Source organism: Scyliorhinus torazame, chromosome 4, assembly GCF_047496885.1.
Source record: "Scyliorhinus torazame isolate Kashiwa2021f chromosome 4, sScyTor2.1, whole genome shotgun sequence".
Lineage (NCBI taxonomy): Eukaryota > Metazoa > Chordata > Chondrichthyes > Carcharhiniformes > Scyliorhinidae > Scyliorhinus > Scyliorhinus torazame.
In genome coordinates, this window is record NC_092710.1 from 250,274,246 (window position 1) to 250,297,395 (window position 23,150).

The 23,150-nt window shown below is 43.2% G+C and overlaps 1 protein-coding gene across 23 annotated transcripts in view; it reads left to right on the plus strand.

The window, feature by feature from the left end:
• LOC140410875 (clathrin coat assembly protein AP180-like) overlaps positions 1 to 23,150 on the plus strand; it is a 390,745-nt gene that overhangs the window by 149,568 nt on the left and 218,027 nt on the right. For all 23 annotated transcript variants that reach the window (XM_072499615.1, XM_072499614.1, XM_072499616.1 and 20 more), the window contains one exon: positions 5,818 to 5,893. In XM_072499615.1, coding sequence (XP_072355716.1) covers positions 5,818 to 5,893 — 76 coding nt within the window. The remainder of the gene's footprint in view (positions 1 to 5,817; positions 5,894 to 23,150) is intronic.

A 23,150-nucleotide genomic window follows, 5' to 3' on the forward strand; every position in this document is an offset into this window, starting at 1 on the left:
TTGTCACAAGTAGGCTTCAATGAAGTCACTGTGAAAAGCCCCTAGTAGCCACATTCCGGCGCCTGTCCGGGGAGGCCAATACAGGAATGGAATCCACGCTGCTGGCATTGTTCTGCATTACAAACCAGCTGTTTAGCCCAATGTGCTACTGTGCACCATCATCCCCCACCAGTTCTGCCTCCCTTAATCCTGTCCTGAACTGTCCCACCCAAGATAACCCCTCTCTCTGCCCATGACCACACTCAACCTCCATCCTGCCACGTTGCATTCCACCCCCAAAAAAACCCCTGGCCACGCATCTCGACCTCCTCCCTCACCTCCCTCACTACCATTGCTTGCTAGAGTGGCAGCTCCTGCGTGAAGGCGCCCCTCCCTCCAGCTAATTCTCCTTACCCTGTGCAACCAGCACCCCCCCCCCCTCCCGAAAGCCAACAAAACCATCACCCCACCCAAAGGGCCCCATCATACACATTCCTTACATGAAAAAGAAAGCACCCAAATTCACAAATAACCTTCTTCCAAAAAGCAAGAAAAAAGGCAGGAGGAGCGGAGCAATCCCCCCCCCCCCCCTTCACCTCCTCCAAACTTCTCACTCCCCAAAAAATTACCCCGCTTTGGTCGGCAACACGAAACCACCATAGCACCCAAGTTTTGGGGACTTCCATCTCACACCACCCCTCAGTTCTCCCCCAACATGTGGTCCCTATAAACTCGTTTGCCTTCTTTGGCGTCTCAAAGTAATACTCCTGGCCATCGAATGTTACCCAAAGTCTCGCTGGGTACAACACCCTAAAACAAATCTTTCATTGGTACACAGCCTAGGCCTTGTTGAATCCCGCGCACCCCTTTGCCAGCTCCATGCCAATGTCCTGGTATATCTGGACTCTATTGCCCTCCCATTCGCAGACTCTCTTTGCACTGGCCCACCTCAGGATCTTCTCCTTGTCCACAAACTTGTGCAACTGTACAATCGCCGTCTGCAGAGGCTCTCCTGCTATCGGTTCTGCCCCAAGGACCTGTGGACCCGATCCACCTCTGGGCTCTTGTCCAGCACTTTCTCCTCCAACCCGGCCAACATCCTCAATGTCCTTTGTGGCGCTCGTTTCTTCCACGCCCTCTAGTAGACTCTCAATCTGCAAGTTCTGCCACCTGAACCTGTTCTACTGCTCTCCACCTTCACCTGCAGCAACTTGCATAGATCTCACTGGATCCCCATCTCCGTCTCCAAAGACAATTCAATCGGTCTCGTTGGACACCACCTTCTTCTCAAACATGCGTCCTCCACCTACATGTCACAACCGGAAGTGATCATTTAATTTGTATTAATGATTGTGATTAATTGGGGGGTTTGTATTGCCATGAATGTGTTTGCGCTCTAACATGCCTTGAAAGAAGTTTTCAATTCTGTAGATTTTAAGGTATGCAATTTGTACTTGAATGGTTCCATTTGTTGAGGGTCAAATCCCTCCTCTGGGTTAGGATTCTAACTGTTTGAATATATCAGTCCGTGACCATTAATGGGAAGCAATCAACAATGTTTGAAAACCTCTGCCATTTTTAATCGTATGAATGATTTTTGTGTTGCCTGTGACATTACTGGTCAGTTCACCCATGCTTCTGTTGGATTACTCATCTCTCCAGACCCAAAGTGTAATTTTGTGAAAGAAAACAGATGGCCGAGAGCAAAGGAGGATAATTATCACTGTGTTCAAACTGGATTATGCTATTATTTTATGGAAACACCAAATGTTCAGTAGAGTTGTGGCTTGCATACACACTTGTTAAATAAAGGTATAGTTAGAAATATGCTCATCGAGCAAAATGATATTTAATACTCTGTCCTTTTAATTCTGCAACACTGAATATTGTAATAGCTGGGTAATATGAAGAAACAGATGGATTCACAGCAGGGCATATAATGACTGCTGAGATTTCATTTGAGTTTCTAATGTAATCTGCAATATGCGGAAGAACTTAAAGTGACACCATTAAATAACATAGAACATAGTGCAGAAGGAGGCCATTCGGCCCATCGAGTCTGCACCAACCCACTTAAGCCCTCACTTCCACCCTATCCCCCTAAACCCGCCTAACCTTTTTGGACAAAGGGCAATTTATCATGGCCAATCCACCTAACCTGCACGTCTTTGGACTGTGGAAGGAAACCGGAGCACCCAAAGAAAACCCACGCAGACATGGAGAGAACGTGCAGACTCTGCACAGACTGTGACCCAGCGGGGAATCTAACCTGGGACCCTGGAGCTGTGAAGCAACTGTGCTAACCACAATGCTACCGTGCAGTTGCATGAAGTTAAATCATACAGCTGTTTGTTAAATGTATGGTGGTTATAAAATATCCTTTCCATGTTTTTGAGAGAAAATAGTGAAAAACAGCCCATTTGGAGAGTTAACAATAGCAACTTTAAGTCATGTCATTAATACATTAAATGTTGTAAGCCATTTCATAGAGGCGTTATTGGACAAACCCACTGTACCAGAGATGGAGCTATTGGGAGGTGTGACTAAAAGCTTGATTAGAGGAGGATTTTAAGCCGGGTCATGAACAACAGAATAGAAAGGTTTAGAGAGAATTCCAGAGGATCAGACCCAAATGGTTGAAGGTTTGGGTGCAAAATTAGACTTTTAAATATGAGTCATTGAGGTAATGAGAAACCAATGTAGGTAAGTTATGGGTGAGTAGTATTTGGTGCAAGATTTAATACAGGCAGGAGAGTTTTGGATTAAATTAATTTGGAGGACTGACTGTTGGCCAGAAGAGTATCGGAACAGTCCAGCATGGAAGAGGGTTTTGGCAGCAAATTGGCTATAAGGTAGAGGTGAGCAACGTTAAGAGGTCGAAACAGACAGGTAGTCTTTGGGGAAGACATGAGCTTGAACTGTCTTGACCCCTCTAATCACGATTTGGTTTGATAGTTTTAAGTCTCCTTTATGATCAGCTTTTTGTTTTGAGGCAGTTTCCTTTTAAGGGACTGCCCCTTTAATTTGTCCCTCAGTTTATTTGAATTAGTTAAATTGGTTATTTAGGTTGATTAAGAAGCTTGACTCTCGGTATAATAGACACCAAGGTCGAAAGCTTTTATTCCACCGAAGGCAGTGGCTGGGAAGGGGAATGGATTTAATGATTATCTAAAACACTTGATTCTTAAATAGTTCCATCGATTTTTGAAATTTCCAAAACTCCCCACTATTTTAGAAAAGTAAGAAAGTTGAACTAAAAAATTATTGGCCTATTAATTAGTGCTTCAGTTGTGGGGATATTACAAAATCTGTTGGGGACATAGCTTTTGGACAAATATGAGCAAATCAGGCAGAGCCAGGAAAGGTTTCTGTAAAGAGACATTGATGTCTGATGAACCTAATGTTTTCAATAATGGAGCATCAATGGATACTGTTTATGTGGACTTCCCAAAGGCATTCAACAAGGTTCCACATTAGGAACTGTTGCACACAGTTTTGTGGAAGTGGAGTCAGCTTTTTGGTTTTGATAGGAACTGATTGGGTAGAAGAGTAAGGAAAACAATAGATACAACAACTGGCAAAATGTCTCCAAGAATCTGTACTGGGCTCACCACTTTTCTGTTTGTTAAAGTATTGGATGAAGAAGTTGAAAGTCAGAAAGCTATAATACTCAATACAGTAGCACAGTGAATTGTGTAAAGGGAAGCAGAAAGTTGTAAAGTGACATTGATCGATTGAGTGGGCAAACTGGAGGATGGCATTTTATGAAGGAAGCATGAAAATGTTCCACCTTGGACTGAAGAAAGATAAATCAGTGCGCTTTGTAAATGGTAGGAAACTGGGAATGCACAGAGAAAATGGGGTCCAAAAACCGAAATCACTAAAGGTTTGTGGACAGGTAAAACCACACAATGAAATTGGATAATGGATTGTTGGCCTTTATTTCAATGATGCTGGAATCCTAAGGGATGGAAATTGCCTAATGGTGCTACAGAGCTCTGGCTAGAACTCTTCTGAAGTACTGTATTTAATTCTGGGGACTCTACCTTGAACAATGCTTTGGCGGAGGTGCAATACAGATTCTTTGTTATGATATCGGGCAAAAAGGGTTAATTTGAGGGCAGGCTGAATTGTGTAGGCTTGTATTCCCTTCCAAAATTAATTAAGGAGCAATCTAATTAATGTGATTATTAAATAATTTTCTAGAGGAAATGGGGGGAGCAACTATATCTTCTGGGCAATTAATCAAAATAGTTGGACAGTCCAGAACAAGAGACATGACTTTAAAATTAAAGCTCGGCTGATTAAGGATCGTTCCATCAACGTGGAGTTTGAATCTGGAACTATGTTTGCCCCCAGAAAGCGAGTGAGGCTAGGTCAATTGAAAATTTCAAAACAAAATTGTCAAATGTTAGCCAAGGGTATTCAAGGCAATAGAATCAATGTGGGTATGTCGAGATCTAATTGAATGGTAGGAGAAGCTTGAGGAGCTGAATGGCCACCTTAGTTTTGCTACAAGTGCACAGAATTTAAAAGAAATACATTTAGAGTACCCAATTATTATTTTTTATTTTTCCAATTGAGGGGAATTTAGCATGGCCGATCCACCTAACCTGCACATCTTTGGGTTGTGGGGATGAAACCCATGCAGACATGGGGAGAATGTGCAAGCTCCACACGGTCAGTGACCCAGGGCCGGGATTCGAACCCGGGTCCTCAGCGCCGCGGTCCCAGTGATAACCATTGCGCCACATGCTGACCTAAGTGCATAGAATTACTGACTAAGGCTAAAGATAATTGACCTTCTCAGTGCTTAATTGGAAGAAGTTGTACCTCTTGAAAGACTGACGAACAATCGATAACCGTAACAGTGGAGGGATCAAGGCAGGTGTTGGATTTAGAGAGCACATCATTCCACAATTTTTCTGGACAGTTGACAGATTATTTTCTCTACTACTGATCTTAAACCACCTCTGTTCCCTCTACCCTGACCTCGCCAAACATTTGAAGCACTTATGGATTTATTTATTGCCATAATCTTTAGCTGGCTAAGCTGTAACTCTCACTCCACTTGCTCACCAAGCTAGATTTTACCTTTGGTTCCCTTGATCTGACCATGAACCCATGTGAGGCTGTAAATAAGAAAATTATAACTGTAAGGAGTGAAAAGTGCACTGTTGACTGCAGTAATGGCTCCAAGCATTAGCCTTTGATCCAGTTGCTAGTTATGAACCAGGGAATCTTTCAAAGACCTATTGATTTTAAAGTGACTTAAACTGATTCCTGGTTCACAGCTCAGAATATGGCCAAAGCTCAGAATATGGCCTCATTATATTTGGTGAAAGTATAATTTCAGAAAGGGTTTCCCCAGCATTGACTTGGAAAGTCTGCTTTGGTCATTAACATAGATTAAATGTAGATGTATAAATGTTCAGCATCAAAAAACCTTCTAAAATAAGGTGGTATACCAGGTCACGGGAACTTGAAATAATTGATTTATAGAACAGTAGAAAGCGGTAACGACTCTTAAAAAGGATGAGTCTTGCTCCGGTTGTCAGATGAACAAATGGAGAGTCTGAATGCAAAGAGCCAAGGAAAACATATAAAATAATCAAGATATCCTTTAACACAGTGAAGTCGGTGTTGGTATATGGCGCGGCCACCCTAGTGTTTACTAGATGTATCAAACTTCACTTGAATTTTAAAATAAAAATGAAAAATTTAAAAGCTGTACTAAATGTCCAGCTACCAACTGCTGCAGAATTTTTATTCCACATGTTGATGTAATATTTTGACATTCAAATACATTATTGTGTAACAATTTTATGTATTTTTCAGAGATTTATTCAATATCTGGCATCTAGAAATACTTTGTTCAATCTCAGCAATTTCTTGGATAAAAGCGGGACACATGGTAAGAAATCAACAATTATGTTTGATCAAAACCTACTAATCTTATTTGGGAAATGTTTACTAGGAGATAAATTAGCTTTTATTATTGATATTGTGAGTAGATTTATTATTTTGTAAGTATAGATTTGAATTCATTAATATAATGGGGCTTGCACTGTTGTGAAATTAATTTGAAGATTTAGACTGCGTGTGGAACTGTTGTGAGGATCCTGAAATATTATGTTTGCTTTATCTGTTTTCATGAAAGCGATAACCAAATTTACCTGTACCAAATAAATATGAAGGGAATAACTGGGACCTACCCTCGTAGTGGAAACTGAGCTGTTGGTTTATATTTAAGTGTAGGTGATGTTTGAGTATGCTTTGAACCCATGCCATTTAAAGTAGAAGATTCTGGGATATATCTGTATATCATCTATTCGGAAATACTCCTTGTGAGGAAACCTTGGACCTACTTTAGCCTTTCACACCACTCCTCTGCCACCACAATCCCAGGCCAGCTAACCAAACACCCTGCTTTCCTCATTGTGCCCATATTGTTTCAGCTTTATTTCTCTGTTTCACTTCTAGACCTTATCGTTATTAGTTTCTCAATAAAGCAATGATTAAGCCTACAGAAGAGAATGATACCATTTGTATGTAATTTTTAATTCATACAAGATCAGTAGTCTTATCCTTATTCCAGTAAGGTGATGGCGGTCAGAACCCACCGCCACCTGCCTGAATTCCCAGGGAATGGTTCAGGAAGGGTTGGGGGAAAGCACTGGTGGAAAATTAGAGCAATAAGACTTGGCTGATCTTATCAGACTTGAGCTCCAAGATTTGTCACTGCCCTGGGCTTCGATCAGTCAATGACCAGCCATCTAGGGAAACTACTTGAAGTGATCCAAATTGGTTTCTAAAGGATCTGGCGATCTGTACTATGAAGTGCTATATATACGTTTTGCATGACGCTGCCCCAATGCTCCATTTTTTTTTTTTTAAATGAGGGGGAAAAGGTCAGTTGTTTTTCTGCAGCTGTCTAGTGACATCACTTTGTGTGTCATCATAGACATTTAATTTGAAACAATATGAAGAATGTGACGGTTGCATCAGTATGGCTGCAGCTGTAATCTGTCCGATGCTTGTCCATTACTCTTGACTATTCTGAGGAAAATTGTCCAAATATTGATCCCTGCATTAGCTCCAATTAGTTTGCATCAGGTGCTAGTTGCAGTTTAGAAAATGATGCTATCTTGCAATGTACCATTTGAGGCAAAGGCTGAAGGTACTGGCCTTGATGGCAGATTGCACTATAAAAATGTCAATCATTATGGCACAGAAGGAGGCCATTCTGCCCATTTCAAGCCAGCTTTCAGTAGAGAAATCCAATCAATTCCATTCCTCCACAGCCATACAAATTTATTCCCTTCACATGCCCAGTCAATTTTCTTTTGAAATCACGGGCAGCACGATAGCAATGTGGCTAGCACAGTTGCTTCACAGCTCCAGGGTCCCAGGTTCGATTCCCGGCTTGGGTCACTGTCTGCGCGGAGTCTGCATATTCTCCCCGTGTCTGCGTGGGTTTCCTCCAGGTGCTCTGGTTTCCTCCCACAGTCCAGAGATGTGCAGGTTAGGTGGATTGGACATACTAAATTAACCTTAGTTTCCAAAAAGTTTGGGTGGGGTTACTGTGTTATAGGGATAGGGTGAAGGTGTGGGTTTGGGTAGGATGCTCTTTCTAAAGGGTCGGTGCAGACTCGATGGGCCGAATGACTTCCTGCACTGTAAATTCTATGATAATTGTATGTCTCCTTGAACTCCATTTGCATCCACCAAATAAAGGATGTTGCTGTGGGTACCCAGTTATGTCTGCCTTTTTGTTGGCTATAATGAACATATATTAGGGCAACACGGTAGCACAGTGGTTAGCACAGTTGCTTCACAGCTCCAGGGTCCCAGGTTCGATTCCCAGCTTGGGTCACTGTCTGGCGGAGGCTGCATATTCTCCCCGTGTCTGCGTGGGTTTCCTCCGGGCGCTCCGGTTTCCTCCCACAGTCTAAAGATGTGCGGGTTAGATGGATTGGCCATGATAAATTGTCCTTGGTGACCAAAAAGTGGGGTTACTGGGATAGGGTGGTGCTGTGGGCTTGAGTAGGGCACTCTTTCCAAGGGCCGGTGCAGTCTCGATGGGCCGATGCCCTCCTGCACTGTAAATGCTATGATTTTTTTTGCTATCCTAGTCTGGTGGGAGGAGGGGGTTTGCTGCCCTCATCCTTTACATTGTCTGGGGGCGGAGGCCTCACTTTTAAAAATATTTTGTCTTTTTTTCCTAAAAACTGGACAAAGGATTAAAATGACAGAAGTCGTGACTGTCTGTGATTTGCCAAAAATGATTTTTTTTTTTGGGTCGTAGAATAGCCACAACCTTGCTATCCGTAAGGACGTGCTGATGCCATTTGTGACTGCAGAGATCAAACCCCCATGACTTGGTGCAAATGTCATTTACCTTTCTGAGAGGACAATATGACCCGGAAACCTCTGTTGAACTAATGGTTGAAACTTTAACCACCTCAAGAATCCAGACCAGGAATATACATCCTTTGTGTTCAAAGCAAGGTGGAGAATTGGGACTCGTGTCACATGACACCTGCTGCATGCACCCCCAGCCCAAGTTGCTAGCACATTCAATATTGTCTTGTGAAACTGACTCTCTTCCCACCCCGAATGGCGGTGGAAAATTATACAACTTGCTGAAAGAAGAGGCTCCACAAACTTCCCAATCCTCCATGATGGAGGAGCCCAGCACTTCAGTGCAAAAGATGAGGCTGAAGCATTCTCAACAATCTTTCGCCAAAAGTGTTGAGTGGCTATCCATCTCTGCCTACAAGGTCCTCAGCATTACAGATTTAGACTTCAGTCATTTCAATTCACTCCACATGATATCAAGAAACAGCTGAAGGCACTGAATACTGCAAAGATTATGGGCCCTGATAATATTCCGGCAATAGTACTGAAGTCTTTGTGTTCCAGAACTTGCCTGTAGGCAAGCTGTTCCAGTGCAGTTGTAACACTTTCATCTCTCTGGCAATGTGGAAAGTTGTCCAGATATTTCCTGTACACTCAAAGCAGGGCAAATCCAACCCGGTCAGTTACCGCCCTATCAGTCTACTCTCGATCATATGGAAGGGGTCATCAAAACCATTACCAAGTGGCATTTACTCAGCAATAACTACTCACTGGCGCTCTGTTTGGGTTCCGCTAGGGTAACTCGGTTCCTGACCTCCTTACAGACTTGCTTCAAAAATGGACAAAAGAGCTGAACTCCACAGGCGAGATGAGTGACCAGCATTGACATCAATACAGCATTTGACGGAATGTGGCATCAAGGAGCAGTAGCAAAACTGGACTGCACGTGGACTGTTTCAGTGTCTGAGGCGTCTCGAATGGTGCTGAACATTGTACAGTCATCAGCTTGTGCAGTCATCAGTGAACATCCCTACTCCTGACCTCATGATGGGAGGGAAGGTCATTGATGAAGCAGCTGAAGATGGTTGGGCCTGAGGAACTCCTGCAGTGATCGGGGAGAAAACGCCGCTGGTTGGAGTCCTATCTGGCACTAAGGAAGATGGTATGGACATGAATCATCTCTACTCCAGGACATCACTGCATGTCTCTAAAGACATGCTAATGATTCTGACTTCAGAGATCAAACCCCCAGGTCTTGGTGAATACGGCGCCATATATAAATGGGAAAATCAAAAACACCTTTCTGTTTATCGCTGGGTGGGGAAAGGAAACAGCAGGGCTGTTGTATATTAACCCCACCCGCCTCCTGCCCATAGCAGTATGTTGATTCCATATTGGTGCCGCCTCCAGTTCCTGCCATGAACTGGAAAATTTAATTCGCTTTGATCTTTGATTTGATTTGATTTATTGTCACATGTACTGAAGTACAGTGAAAAGTATTTTTCTGCGGCTAAGGAACGTACACATTACGTACATAGTAGGTACAAGAATAATACATAGATACATAGAAGATAGGAGCAGGAGGAGGCCTTTTGGCCCTTCGAGCTGCTCCGCCATTCATCACAATCGTGGCTGATCATCCAACTCAGTAGCCTAATCCTGCTTTCTCCCCATAGCCTTTGATCCCATTCTCCAGCCACCTCTTGAACATATTCAAAGTTTTAGTATCAACTATGTCTTGCGGTAATGAATTCCACAGGCTCACCACTCTGAAGAAATGTCTCCTTATCTCTGTCCGAAATGGTTTACCCTGAATCCTCAGATTGTGACCCCTGGTTCTGGACACACCCATCATTGGTAACATCTTCCCTGCATCTACCCTGTCTAGTCCTGTTAGAATTTTATAAGTCTCTGAGATCCCCCCTCATTCTTCTGAACTCCAGCGCAAACAATCCCAACCTTGTCAATCTCTCCTCATATGACCGTCCCGCCATCCCTGGAATCAGTCTGGTAAACTTTGGCTGCACTCCCTCGAGAACAAGAACATCCTTCCTCGGAGAAGGAGACCAAAACTGCACAAACTATTCTAGGGGTAGCATCACCAAGGCCCTGTACAATTGCAGCAACACATTGTTGCTAACTTTCCGTTGGTTCAATTGCTCTGTTTTATTACTTTTGCTCTCGAGTCGCCAGGTATCTTTATGATACCGCCACGAGGTTCAAGTCCGAGTAATGATCAATAACCCAGTACACCGATTAGTAAGATTCAAATCAAAGCACATTTATTATACACAGTAATCGCTACTCATGCACAAATTCTACGTCTAAGCTACTTCTATAACTAACCGGCCTATACTTAGCTTCGGACTGGCCCACCAGGTATGGGGAACAAATGGCCTTTTGTTCGGGTTCTGAGTCTGCGGGATTCAAAGTTGGTACGGATTGGTAGCTAGGAGCGCCTATCTCGTAGCGAGTGTTGAATTAAGACTTGCTTTGTTCGGGGGTCACTGCACCGGTCACGGTCAATGTTGGTTCGTGTTGCTGGGTGACCCGGGCAGGACGCAGAGGTGAAGAGAGCGATTTGAACTTGGGGCTTAACTCTTATAGTCCCCAGGGGCTTCCCGCCTTTCGGGGCGGACCCTGTACCTGGTCCCAAGTGATTGGACTTTGTCCCAATCACTTGGTTCGATTTTCCCCAATACTGGAGCGGTTCCCTGATCGATGGGCGGTCTTGAGATGCTCGTTCACCTCCTTTGTGTTGGCTCCTGCTGGCGCCGAGGAGTCTGGCTTTGCTTTGTGTGTCGAAAATGTTACTTATTGTTCCCAGGGATTGCTCATCAGTATGCAGATGGCTGCTACTTTGTATTGCTGATGGTCGCTGGTGTTGATGTTGTCTGGCCTTTTCAGAGGTAAATACACAGCAAACCTGCAGCTGCTGGTTTCTGTCTATGTTGGCTGACTTTCCCATCAGCCTTTGCCGTTCGCCATTTTAAATCGGGAGTTGGCCAATTTAGGTGGCTGCAACATCCTTGCTTCTATACTCGAAACCTCTTGCAATGAAGGCCAACATACCATTTCTCTTCTTTACCGCCTGCTGCACCTGCATGCTTACCTTCAGCGACTGGTGCACAAAGATACCCAGGTCCCGCTGCACACTCCCCTCTCCCAATTTACAACCATCTGCCTTCCTGATTTTGCTTCCAAAATGAATAACCTCACACATATCCAAATTATACTGCATCTGCCAATGGTTTGCCCATTCGACCAACCTATCCAGATCTTGCTGTAGGATCCCTGCCTCCTCGTCACAATATACCCTCCCACCTAATTTGGTATCATCTGCAAACTTTGAGGTATTACATTTTGTTCCCTCATCCAAATCATTAAAATATATTGTGAATAGCTGGGGTCCCAGCACCGATCTCTGTGGCACCCCACTGGTTACTGCCTGCCAATTTGAAAAGGACCCATTAATCCCTACTCTTTGTTTCCTCTCTGCCAACCAGTTTTCTATCCGCCTCAATACATTTCCCCCAATCCCATCCGCTTTAATTATGCACAATAATCTCTTCTGCGGGACTTTGTCAAATGCCTTCTGAAAGTCTAAATATACCACATCGACTGGCTCCCCCTTGTCAACTACTGGTTGCCTCTTCAAAGAATTCTAAAAGGTTTGTTAAGCATGATTTTCCCTTCATAAATCCATGCTGACTCTGACTAAACCTGCCACTGCTTTCTAAATGTTCTGCTATAACGTCCTTGATAATGGATTCAAGCATTTTCCCCACTACCGATGTTAGTCTTACTGGTCTATAATTCCCTGCTTTCTCTCTACCTCCCTTTTTGAATATATGAGTGAGGTGAGCTACCCTACAATCTGCAGGGACAGTTCCAGAGTCTCTAGAATCCTGGAAGATGACAACCAATGCATCCACTATTTCCAGAGCCCCCTCCTTAAGCACTCTGGGATGCAGATTCTCAGGCCCTGGGGATTTATCAGCCTTCAATCCCATCAGTTTTCCCAGCATCATTTCTCTACTAATGTTGATCTCCCTCAGTTCTTCCCTCTCACTAAACCTTTCATTCTCCAACATTTCTGGGATCTGATTTGTGTCCTCATTTGTGAATACAGAACTAAAGTATCAGCCATTTCTTTGTCCCTTATTATGCATTCCCCTATTTCTGTCTGTAGTGGGCCTACATTTCCCTTTACCAATCTCTTTCTCTTCACATATCTGTAGAAACTCTTAGTGTCAGTCTTTACGCTCCCTGCAAGCTTCCTTTCGTACTGTACTTTCTCCTTCTTCGTCCTTCTTTGTTGAATTCTAAACTGCTCCCAATCCTCAGACCTATTATTTTTCTTGGCCAATCTGTATGTTTCTTCCTTGTATCAGATACTATTTCTAATTTCTTTTGTAAGCTATGGATTGGCATTCTTACCTCCTTTGGTTTTGTGCCATGCAGGAATGAAGTAGTTCCTCCATGCATTCCTTGAATGTTTGCCATTGTCTATCCACTGTCATCCCTTTAAGTAACTCTCCCCAATCTATCAAGGCCAACTCATGCCTCATATCCTCATAGTTCCCTTTATTAAGATTCAGCACCCTAGTCTCCGAAACAACTACTTCGCTCTTCATCTTAATAGAAAATTCTATCATGTTATGGTCGCTCATCCCCAAGGGGTCTCGTACAGCCAGATTGGCAATGATTCCCTTCTCATTACACAGTACCCGGTCTAAGATGGCCTGCTGTCCAGTTGGTTCCTCCACATATTGGTCAAGAAAACCATCCCATATACACTCCAGGAATTCCTCCTCTATGGCATTGTGGCAAATTTGATTTGCCCAATCTATGTGAAGATTAAAATCACCCATGATCACCTATATTCCCTTATTACATACATCTCTAATTTCTTGTTTAATGCTATTCCCAACCTCACCAGTGCAGTTTGGGGGTCTATATATGACACCAACTAATGTTTTTTGTCCCTTGACATTTCTCAACTCTACCCATACAGATTCCACATTGTCAGAGCTAATATCCTTTCTCACTATTGTGTTAATTTCCTCTTTAACCAGCAGTGCCACGCCACCACCTTTTCTTTTATGCCTGTCCTTCCTAAATACTGAGAACCCTGGTACATTGCGTTCCCATCCCTGTTCACCCTGCAGTCATGTCTCCGTAATCCCAATTATATCATACCCATTTATATCTATCTGCGTGATTAGTTCATCCACTTTATTGCAGATGCTCCGTGCATTAAGGCACAGAGTCTTTAAGTTTGTCTTTTTCACAATGCTTGGCTTGCTCCCAATATTTTTCTCTACTGCCCTGTTTGAATTTTATCCTTGGTTTCTCCACCTATCACTTTTCTTATTCACTTTTCTACCTTTTGCTTTTGTCCTTGCTCACTCTTTCTCTGACTCCTTGCGTAGGTTCCCACCCCCCTGGCATTTTAGTTTAAACCCTCCCCAACCGCTCTGGCAAATAACCCCACGATACTCTCCGACTCGCGTTTGCTCAACAGTGACTCCAGCCGCCGCTCCAGCTCTGAAACTCGAGCTTCCAGAAGTTGTAACTGGAGACACTTCCTGCACACATGCTGACCCTGGGGACTGGAACTGTCCCCAGCCTGCCACATGGTGCAAGAGGAGCAGACCAGGCCTTGGAGCTGTCCTGCCATGATTTATTCCTTTAAATTAAACTTTTGAAACTAAACTTTAGAAAGATGTTTTTGTGTCAGATTAAATCCAATCCCCGTACACTATTTAATTGGATAAACTGAGTATTTACCCCTCTTGATCTGACAACAAATTTAAAATAGTTATTTAATTGAAATTAAAATAGTTATTTAAATCAACCCAAAATAGTTATTAAAGTCAAATTTAAAAATAGTAATTCAAATCAACTTAAAAATAGTAATCTAATAATCAACAGAGAGCATTGACAAATGGTACATCGACAAAACAGTGATTGGTTACAAGGCGCAACAAGGGGCCAAACAAAGCAAATACATGAGCAAGAGCAGCATAGGGCATTGTGAATAGTGTTCTTGCAGGGAACAGATCAGTCGAGGGGGAGTGGTTGAGGGTTCTTGTAGCTGTGGGGAAGAAGCTGTTCCTATGTCTAGATGTACGAGTCTTCAGACTTCTGTACCTTCTGCATGATGGAAGGGTCTGGAAGAAGGCAATGCCTGGGTGGGAGGGGTCTCTGATAATGCTGTCTGCCTTCCTGAGGCAGTGGGAGGTGTATACAGAATCAATGTGGGGGTAGCAGGTTTGTGTGATGCATTGGGCGGAGTTCACCACAGTCTGCAGTTTCTTGCGATCTTGGACCGAGCAGTTGCCATACCAAGCTGTGATGCAGCCGGATAGGATGCTCTCTATGGCACACCTGTAGAAATTTGTGAGAGTCAATGCAGACATGCCAAATTTCTTTAGCTTCCATAGGAAGTAGAGACGTTGTTGGGCTTTCTTGACTGTTGCATCAACATGAGTGGACCAGGACAGACCCCCAGGAACCATCGACCATCTCCACTTTGGAGCCATTGATGTAGACTGGAGTGTGTTGTGCTGCGCTTCCTGAAGTCAACGATCTGTTCCTTGGTCTTTCCAACATTTAGAGAGAGGTTGTTTTCGGTACTCCATGCAACCAAGTGATTTATCTCCCTCTTGTAGTCTGATTCGTCGTTGTTTGAGAATCAGACTACAGGAGGGATTCTAATTTTGCATCTTCATCTGGTCCATCTCTGACTCCTTCCCTTTCCCTTCCTCAACTTCTCTGCCTCCATTTCTGGAAAAAGAGTATCTACTAGTGTTTACTCCAAATTCTCCACCGTTAACTTAATTACAATTCCTCCACCCTGCTTCCTGTAAGACTCCATTCCACGCTCCCCTGTTCTTCGCCTTAATTGTATCTGTCCTGATGATGTATCCTTCCACACGATGTCTTCCTTTTTCCATAACCAGGAATTCCTACACAATATGCTTGACTGGGCTCACCAACATCTCTAATTCATTTAACGCAGCTCTGCTCTCTCAACCCTTTCTCCCACCATGAATCATGAGTGGGTGCCCCTTGTCCTCGCATCCACCCCACCATTTCTGATAGCTCTAGAATGATGCAACCAGCGAAGACATCTTTCCTTGAATTCTGTAGGGACTGTTGATTAGTCCATTTCTCAATCACCTTGACACATCCTCCATTCCTTGCACTTCCGTGTGTGCACTGGAGATGCAATACTTGTCCTTTCACCGCCTCCCTTCTCACTGTCCATGGCCCAAGCACTGCTTCCAAGTGAACCAGTGGTTTACTTGTACTTAATTCAATTTAGTATACCGTATTAATAATCTTTTATAAGTATCACAAGTAGGCTTACATTAACACTGCAAGGAAGTTACTTTGAAAATCCCTTGGGCGCCACACTAAGGCACCTGTTCGGGTAATGAGGGAGAAGGCAAAATGTTCAATTCACCTAACAAGCGCACCTTTCAGGACTTGTGGAAGGAAACTGGAGCAGCTAGAAGAAACCCACACAGACACTGGGAGAATGTGCAAACTCTGCACAGACAGTGACTTTAGCAGAGAATCAAACCCGGGTTCCTGGCGCTGTGAAGAAACCGTGCTAACCGCTGCTCTACCATGCCGCCCAGAGAGTCCGTTAGTTCAGCTGGCTGGAAGGCTGGTTTGTGATGCGAGTAAGGCCAACAGCATGGGTTCAATTCCCGTACTAGCGGAGGTTATTTATGAAGGCCCTGTCTTCTCAACTTTGCCCCTCTCCTGAGGTGTGGTGATCCTCCAGTTAAATCACCACCAATCAGCTCTCCCCCTCAAAAGGAGAAAACAGCCAAAGGTCATTTGTGATTACTTTCTTAGTTGCTCATAATGTGGCCGTCTTTATATTGGGGAGACCAAAGCAGATTGCTTTGCGGAACACCTTAATTCAGTTCACAGATGCAATGCCATGCTTCCAGTTGCTAAGTCATTTTAATGCTCCATATTCCTGCATACTGACATTGGCCTGTTAGACTGTGAAGTTCAAGGAGCAATGACTTCTCTTTCAACTTGACACTTTACCTTCTGGACTCAACATAGGAGTTCAACGATTTTTGATCATAACCTCTTGCTGCCAACTTGTTCTACGTGTGTTTTCCTCTTGTTTCTTTACTCCTTCATGTTGCATTCAGTTCATTTTTATGTAAGAATGCATGCCTCATTTGGACATTAATCTTTGTTTCTTTGCTATTTCACTTACTTCTCTTTGGCTGTTGCATAATGAAATCTTTGGTCATTTAATCTCCCCTGACCTCGTATCACAGACCTTCCCATTTGTTTTTCCTGCCCCTCCCCTTCCGCTGTCATAACATTTCTATCTTTTTGCTATTATTTCAGATTTCCAGAATCCACAGTATTTTGCTTTTGTATTTGTGTTGAAATTGTTTGTGGCAACATTAACATAATTGAAAAGTGGCTTTAATTTCATGGGAATCCTCTGCAGGAAATCTTTACCTTTTTAAGACAATTGCATGTTGGTTGTTGGATGACCTTCCTACCACCTTTTTAAATTCTGGCTCACTTTGAAGCAGAGCCTTTCCACCAACCCCTCCTGTTTCACACCTAATTGATTTTCAGCTACACCCAATGCCAAAGAAACCAAGATAAATCAGAGTTGTTTATAAAATTTCATGTGAGTAAATGTCTTAAGAAACCACCATGTGAAGAAGCTGTTTACAATTCTTGTTCCTAAATCGTAGAAAACGCAAAAAGAGTTTGAATGATTACATTCGTGATGTCAGCCCAAATAGGCCAGGCTCATAGATATCAAGCAAGACAATGTAGTCCTCGAGTGGTCAAGTACGAGAAGATTGAGGAATGGAAGTGAAAAAGAAAATATGACTCCTATTGAATTGTCCAAAACCTGTTACGTGCTTCTGGAAATGCCAACAATTTATTTACTCTCTTTTCTTGAGATTAGTATGCTAGAGCTGAATATTTTTGTTTAGCTTTCCACCTCTCCTGAGTGTGGTCACTGTCTGTGCAGAGTCTGCACATCCTCCCTGTGTGTGCGTGGGTTTCCTCCGGGTGCTCCGGTTTCCTCCTACAGTCCAAAGATGTGCAGGTTAGGTGGATTGGCCATGATAAATTGCCCTTTGTGTCCAAAATTTCCCTTCGTGTTGGGTGGGGTTACTGGGTTATGGGATAGGGTGGAGGTGTGGACCTTGGGTAGGGTGCTCTTTCCAAGAGCCGGTGCAGACTCGATGGGCTGAATGGCCTCCTTCTCCACTGTAATTTCTATGAAATCGCCATGATCCATCTGGCTATTTAACTCTGGTCGGATTTTGGAGATCTGACATGTGTTTTTCCAGTGCTAACATCTGAATCTTTAATTATCAAGTTCATCTAGGGGGACAAAAAATGCAGTTCCATGGGGCAAAATAATAGGTTAGTGGAGTGGGGGGGGGGGTAGAAATAGCATTCATATCAGTCAGTCCAGGCAGCACCACAGAGGTTTCTGTGGCAACTGGGATTACAGGAGAAGAGGAATATCGAGGTCCACGGATCCCCAGAGCAGATATGTCCCTGGTCTTGGGATGGGATGGGAGGGTAGGGTAGGTTAGGTATAGGGGCTGGGTGAGTACGAAGGTGAGTTTAAGGGAAGGAGTGTGTGTGTGGGGGGGGGGGGGGGGGGGGGGGGGGGGGGGGATTCCGTTTAAGGGAAGCTACCCTGCAATTGACCAAGGGCAGACCCCTAAACATTTAAATTTTTAAAGAATAAACTTCCTACCCCTGCCCTGATGCCCATGCCAAATGTTTTATGGCATCAATTATCAAGGTCAATTGGCTTGATAATTAGCCTAACTGACCCTCTATTGTCCATTTAAATATGGCAGCTGGGCTGTCAATTTCGGCAGCCATGCCCCCTCCCTAGTGAAGCGAGGACAGAAAACACTGGTGGGAGTGATAATATGCTTCCTCGTGGCAGGTATCGAGTCAGGTACAGGAATTAGTAGTGCATGTAACTAGAGTAATACAGTATGCATAGTACACTAGACAAACCAAATTTGCAGTAATAATGTGGAAGACAAGTTCTGGATTGCATTCAAAATTGCTTTTTAGATCCTTTTGAGGAAGAAACGAGGGACTGGACTATTTTAGATCCAGTATTCTGCAGTGTGGCAGGATTAATTTGGAACATTGCAGTCAAGGAACCTCTGGAGAAGTGATCAATTTTCTATTGAGTTTGCATGTGATTGAGTTAAATACAAAACTGGGGTTTTAAATCGGAACAAAACAAATAGTTAGGTATAAAGGGTTAAATGTCTAAAGTAGATTGGGAAATCAGATTGAAGATATAATGATAGATGAGGAATTAATTGAAGAACCAGCAGGACTATAAATGGGAGGGCCACACCATTAGGCTCCACCAGGATGTGGGAGCAGAGCTGGCTAAGAGGCATGCATCATTCAATAAGGTCACATTGTAGAGGAACTGGCTCCACCAGGATGTGGGAGCAGAGCTGGCTAAGAGGCGTGCAGCATTCAACAAGGCCAAGGTCACGTTGTAGAGGCACAATATTTGTTTTGGTGTGGAATATCCTGTGCGCCTCAGTAACTTACAAATTGAAATATTACTATTATGAGGGGTATATTACTACACCAGAGGGCCAGAGGCATTTGTGCAGAAGCGTGGACTGGGGTCAAGATGAGCTAACTGTGGACTGTATCTGTTGAGATGTCTATTTTGGGGGTGGGAGGGGGAAAAGGGGACCCAGCCAGAGTCCAAACACTACTGAGAAACAAAAAACAGGAAAGATGACGGATGTAAATAATAGAAACAGACCGATGTGTAAATATTTCTCTTTATCCTTTTTTCTGTTTTTTCATTTGTCATCTAATGTATGTCCACGCTCATCCTTGTTTTGTATGCTACAAAAATCCCAATTAAAAACATTTTTTTAAAAAACAAACCAGTTCTTGCACTGAATTGGGATGATGACGCTTTCGTCTAGTTCTCGCACCAGTTGAATCTGGAGGGGGGGTAATTTTAATTGCGAACTGGGCAGATCGAGACCAAAGTCCTTGAATCCTTCAGGGGTGACAAAGGCACTATTAACCTTAATGGAACAGGTTTGGGGGTGGCACATCCAAGTGAGAAGGACTTTTCTTTTTTTTTTTCTCTCTGGTGCATCAGGTCTACTCTTGACTTGACTTTTTTATGGTGGGTAGGTGGCAATAGTGATTTTGGGTGGAACCCCCCCCCCCCACCCGAGGATGGATAGATACAGTGCTGCTGGCAGACAAAGGATTTTGAGAGAGGGTATCGTCTGTTAATGGCGAGTACATTGATTTTAATAGGAGTGAAACTATCTCTCCTTCCACAAGGTGGGGGGGGGGGCAAGATAATCTCCTGCAAGGCACATAAACAATAGAGTAAAAGGGTGGAGAGGCAGAGGTTGGTGAATTCCATCTTTGAGGTGGACCTGCAGTACTCGCTTGCCCCATCACTGAGTTGTTGGTGAGCAGTAAGAAATGACAGATGGAGTTTGGGCTGCTCTCGACAGACAAGGCGGTGCATCAGCTGCGGCGCTCGAGTTAGGCATTTTATGAATATTGGGAGAAGGCTAGTCACCTGTTAGCACAGCAGCTGAGTCGGCAGTCCGCCTCCCGGGAGATAGTGCAAATGAAGGACTTGAGTGGTAGGTTAGTCTCTGCCTCGGGAAAGGTCAATGAGGCTTTTGAGGCCTTTTACCTCATACTTTGTCTGAGCCCCCAGAGGATAGCTTGCTCATGATGGAATTTTTGCATGGCTTGTTGTAGTGAGAGAAGTTGGAGTCTCCTTTGAGCCTGTGGAGAGAGGGTGAGAGAATGTGGGAGGGAGAATGGGGGAATGTATGTGTATGCCGATGATGTGCTCTATATAACAAAGCCAAGCTATCTGGAAACCCGGGTGGCCCTCAACTGGGCCCCGCTTAATGGGCTCAATTGTACTGGCCTACTGAATGGGGCTAAGTCTCACTTGAAGTGCTCCTTGATGGGCAGGGTTCAGTTGGTAAAAATGAATGTCCACCTACGGTTCTTATTTTTGTTTCGGTGTCTTCTCGTTTTCCTTCCCAAATCTTTTGTGAAGGTCAATAAAATTCTATCTTCGTTTATCTGCATGGGCAAGACCCCACTGGTTCGTAAGATGTTTTTGCAGAGGGAGAGGCAGCCGGGGGGGGGGGGGGGGGGGGCTGCAAACATTGAGAAAATGCGGGGGTGGCTTAAGGATCCTGATTCCATTTGGGGGTGGATGGAGCTGAATTCTTGTAGGGGTATTAGTTTGCGGGCCTTGCTTACAGCTCTGCTTCCATTTGCCCTGCAAAATTTACTTCAAGCCTGGTGGGGGTGGCCCCTCTGAGGATATGGAAACAGTTCAGGCAATATTGTAAGCTGGTGCTGTGTCAGTGTTAGCCCCAATCTTCAGAAATCATCGTTTTGTTTTGGGGGTCTTGGGACTTGTCATTTGGTCATGGAGGGATTAGGGGCTGAACCTGTTGGGCATATTTTGTAGAGGAGAAGTTTGCTGGTTTTGAAAAGGTCAACTCCACCTCGTGCTAGGCCCAGCTTGATGCAGTTTAAGGTGATGCATCGGGCATGTCTGACCAGTTTTTTTTTTTCTGTGTGTGGAGGGGGCTATAAATGTGGACGTTGTTCTCGGGAGTTGACAAATCATACACTCATGTTCTGGTCATGTCCTAAACTTGTAAACTTTTGGGTCTCCTCCTTCAACACCATGTCAGTGATTCTTGTGATTGAGCTTGTGGCCATTTTTGGGATGTCTGACTCGCTGAAACTGCAGAGGGCATGAAGGGGGATGCTCTTGCCTTTGCCTTGTTTATAGCCCGGAGGTGAGTTCTGCTTGGGTTCCGCCCAGTGCTTTGTCTTGATAGTGACCGTATGAAGTTTTTGTACTTTAAGAAAGTGAAGTACTTCATGAGGTGGTCGGCAGAAGGGTTCTATTCGAGGTGGCAGCCATTCATTCCCTATTTCAGGGAATTGGTCAATGTCGGATGTTGTGGGGGGAGGGGTGGTTTCTGGTGATGATTTTGTTTGCTTTATGGGAGGTGGGGTTGGGATGGAGGGTAAGTTTGGAATTGCATTTGTTCTGTGGTTTCTTTTACTGTTATCAAACATTTTCTCTAAAATTATTTTTTTTTTAAAGATTAAAGGAGCGATTTTAAATGTTGCAAGGACACATCAGGAAAGAAGAGAGGATATAGAAGTAAATTAACATGAAATACAACTGATTGTAAAACTTCCATAGGTATTTAAAAGCAAGAAATTGAAGGAACTTTCGTTCGAGACACCGAAAAATGATGATGGAGAATAAAGAAATGGCAAACTAATTAAACACTTAAAAAAATGTTTTTTTTTTTTTAAATCTGTCTTTGATAGAGGAAACAGGAAACAATCATTCCAGATGTAGTGGGGGAATGAAGGATCTAAGAATTAACAATTTTAAGAAATTAGTGTTAATAATAATACTGCCTAAATTAATGGGTTTAAAAGCCAACAAATCCCTGGGTTTGATGGTCAACATTTTCGGTTTTAGAGTGGCTGCAGAGACAGTAAATATATTGATTTTGCTCTTCCAGTATTTCCTAGGTTCTAGAACGAGGAATTCCCAAAACAGAACTATATATAGATCAGTTAGCTTGCTGTGGATGGCAGATTTCAGGGATGTAATAGTCATTTAGAAAATCCGAATATGGTTGGGCAGAGTCAGCAGTGATTTATGAAATGGAGGTAATTTTTGATAAACCTCTTCTGTTGTAACTGGCAAAGTGGATAAGGGCACCAGTGGATGGATGTAGTGTATTTGGATTTTCAAAAGACATTAGATAAGATGACACACTAGAGGTTATTGCACAAAATTAGGGGTCATGGAATAGGAGTAATAAAATGGATTGAGAATTAGCTAACTGACCAAAAAAACTTATTAAATGGTTCATTTCTGGTTGGAAAACTATAATTAAAGTTGCCAAACAGATCAATGCTTGGACCTAGTTTATTACAATTAAAATACATGACTTCGCTGATGGGACCACGTGTAATGTGCCCAGGTTTGCTGCCAATATTACTGGAGACTGGTAACTTTAAAAATAGATATTTTAATGCCCCGTGACTGACTAAAATGAATTGCATGGCATGATATAACACCCAATTTTTTGAAACTTTTACTGTAACAAACCAAAAGCAACTTCGAATAAACATTACTTAGGCAATTAGTACTCTAAACTACTGAAAAGGTAGCCAATTGATGAACTATTTTAACATAACCAAAAATCCCATGCTACAGTGATGCTGAACAACATTCCTCCCAGCTTCCAACAGGTTCAACCATCTGCTACCCTTTTTCCGGGTAGTTTTAAATTACAAGAAAATAATATAATCTTAAGAGAATGTGAAGAGGCTGCAAAAGAATATGGACGTTAAGTGAATGAGCAAGAACATGGCTGATGGATTGTCAGGAAGGGGAATTGTTATCCACTTTGGGGAATAATAGAAAAGCAAGATATTTGTCATTGGTAAGAGATAGGAAATGTTAGTATTCGCAAAGACATGTGTGTCCTCATATGAATCACAGTTCACAAGCAGGTATAGCCAGCAAATAGGAAAATAAATGTTATGTTGGCCTGAATTACAAAAAAATGAATTGTGAAGAAGAAGAATTACAACAACTGTATAGATTGGTGAGACCACATCTGGAGTACTGTTTACATTCTGGTCTCCTTATCACAGAATACAGTGAAAGCTAATAAAACAAAGAT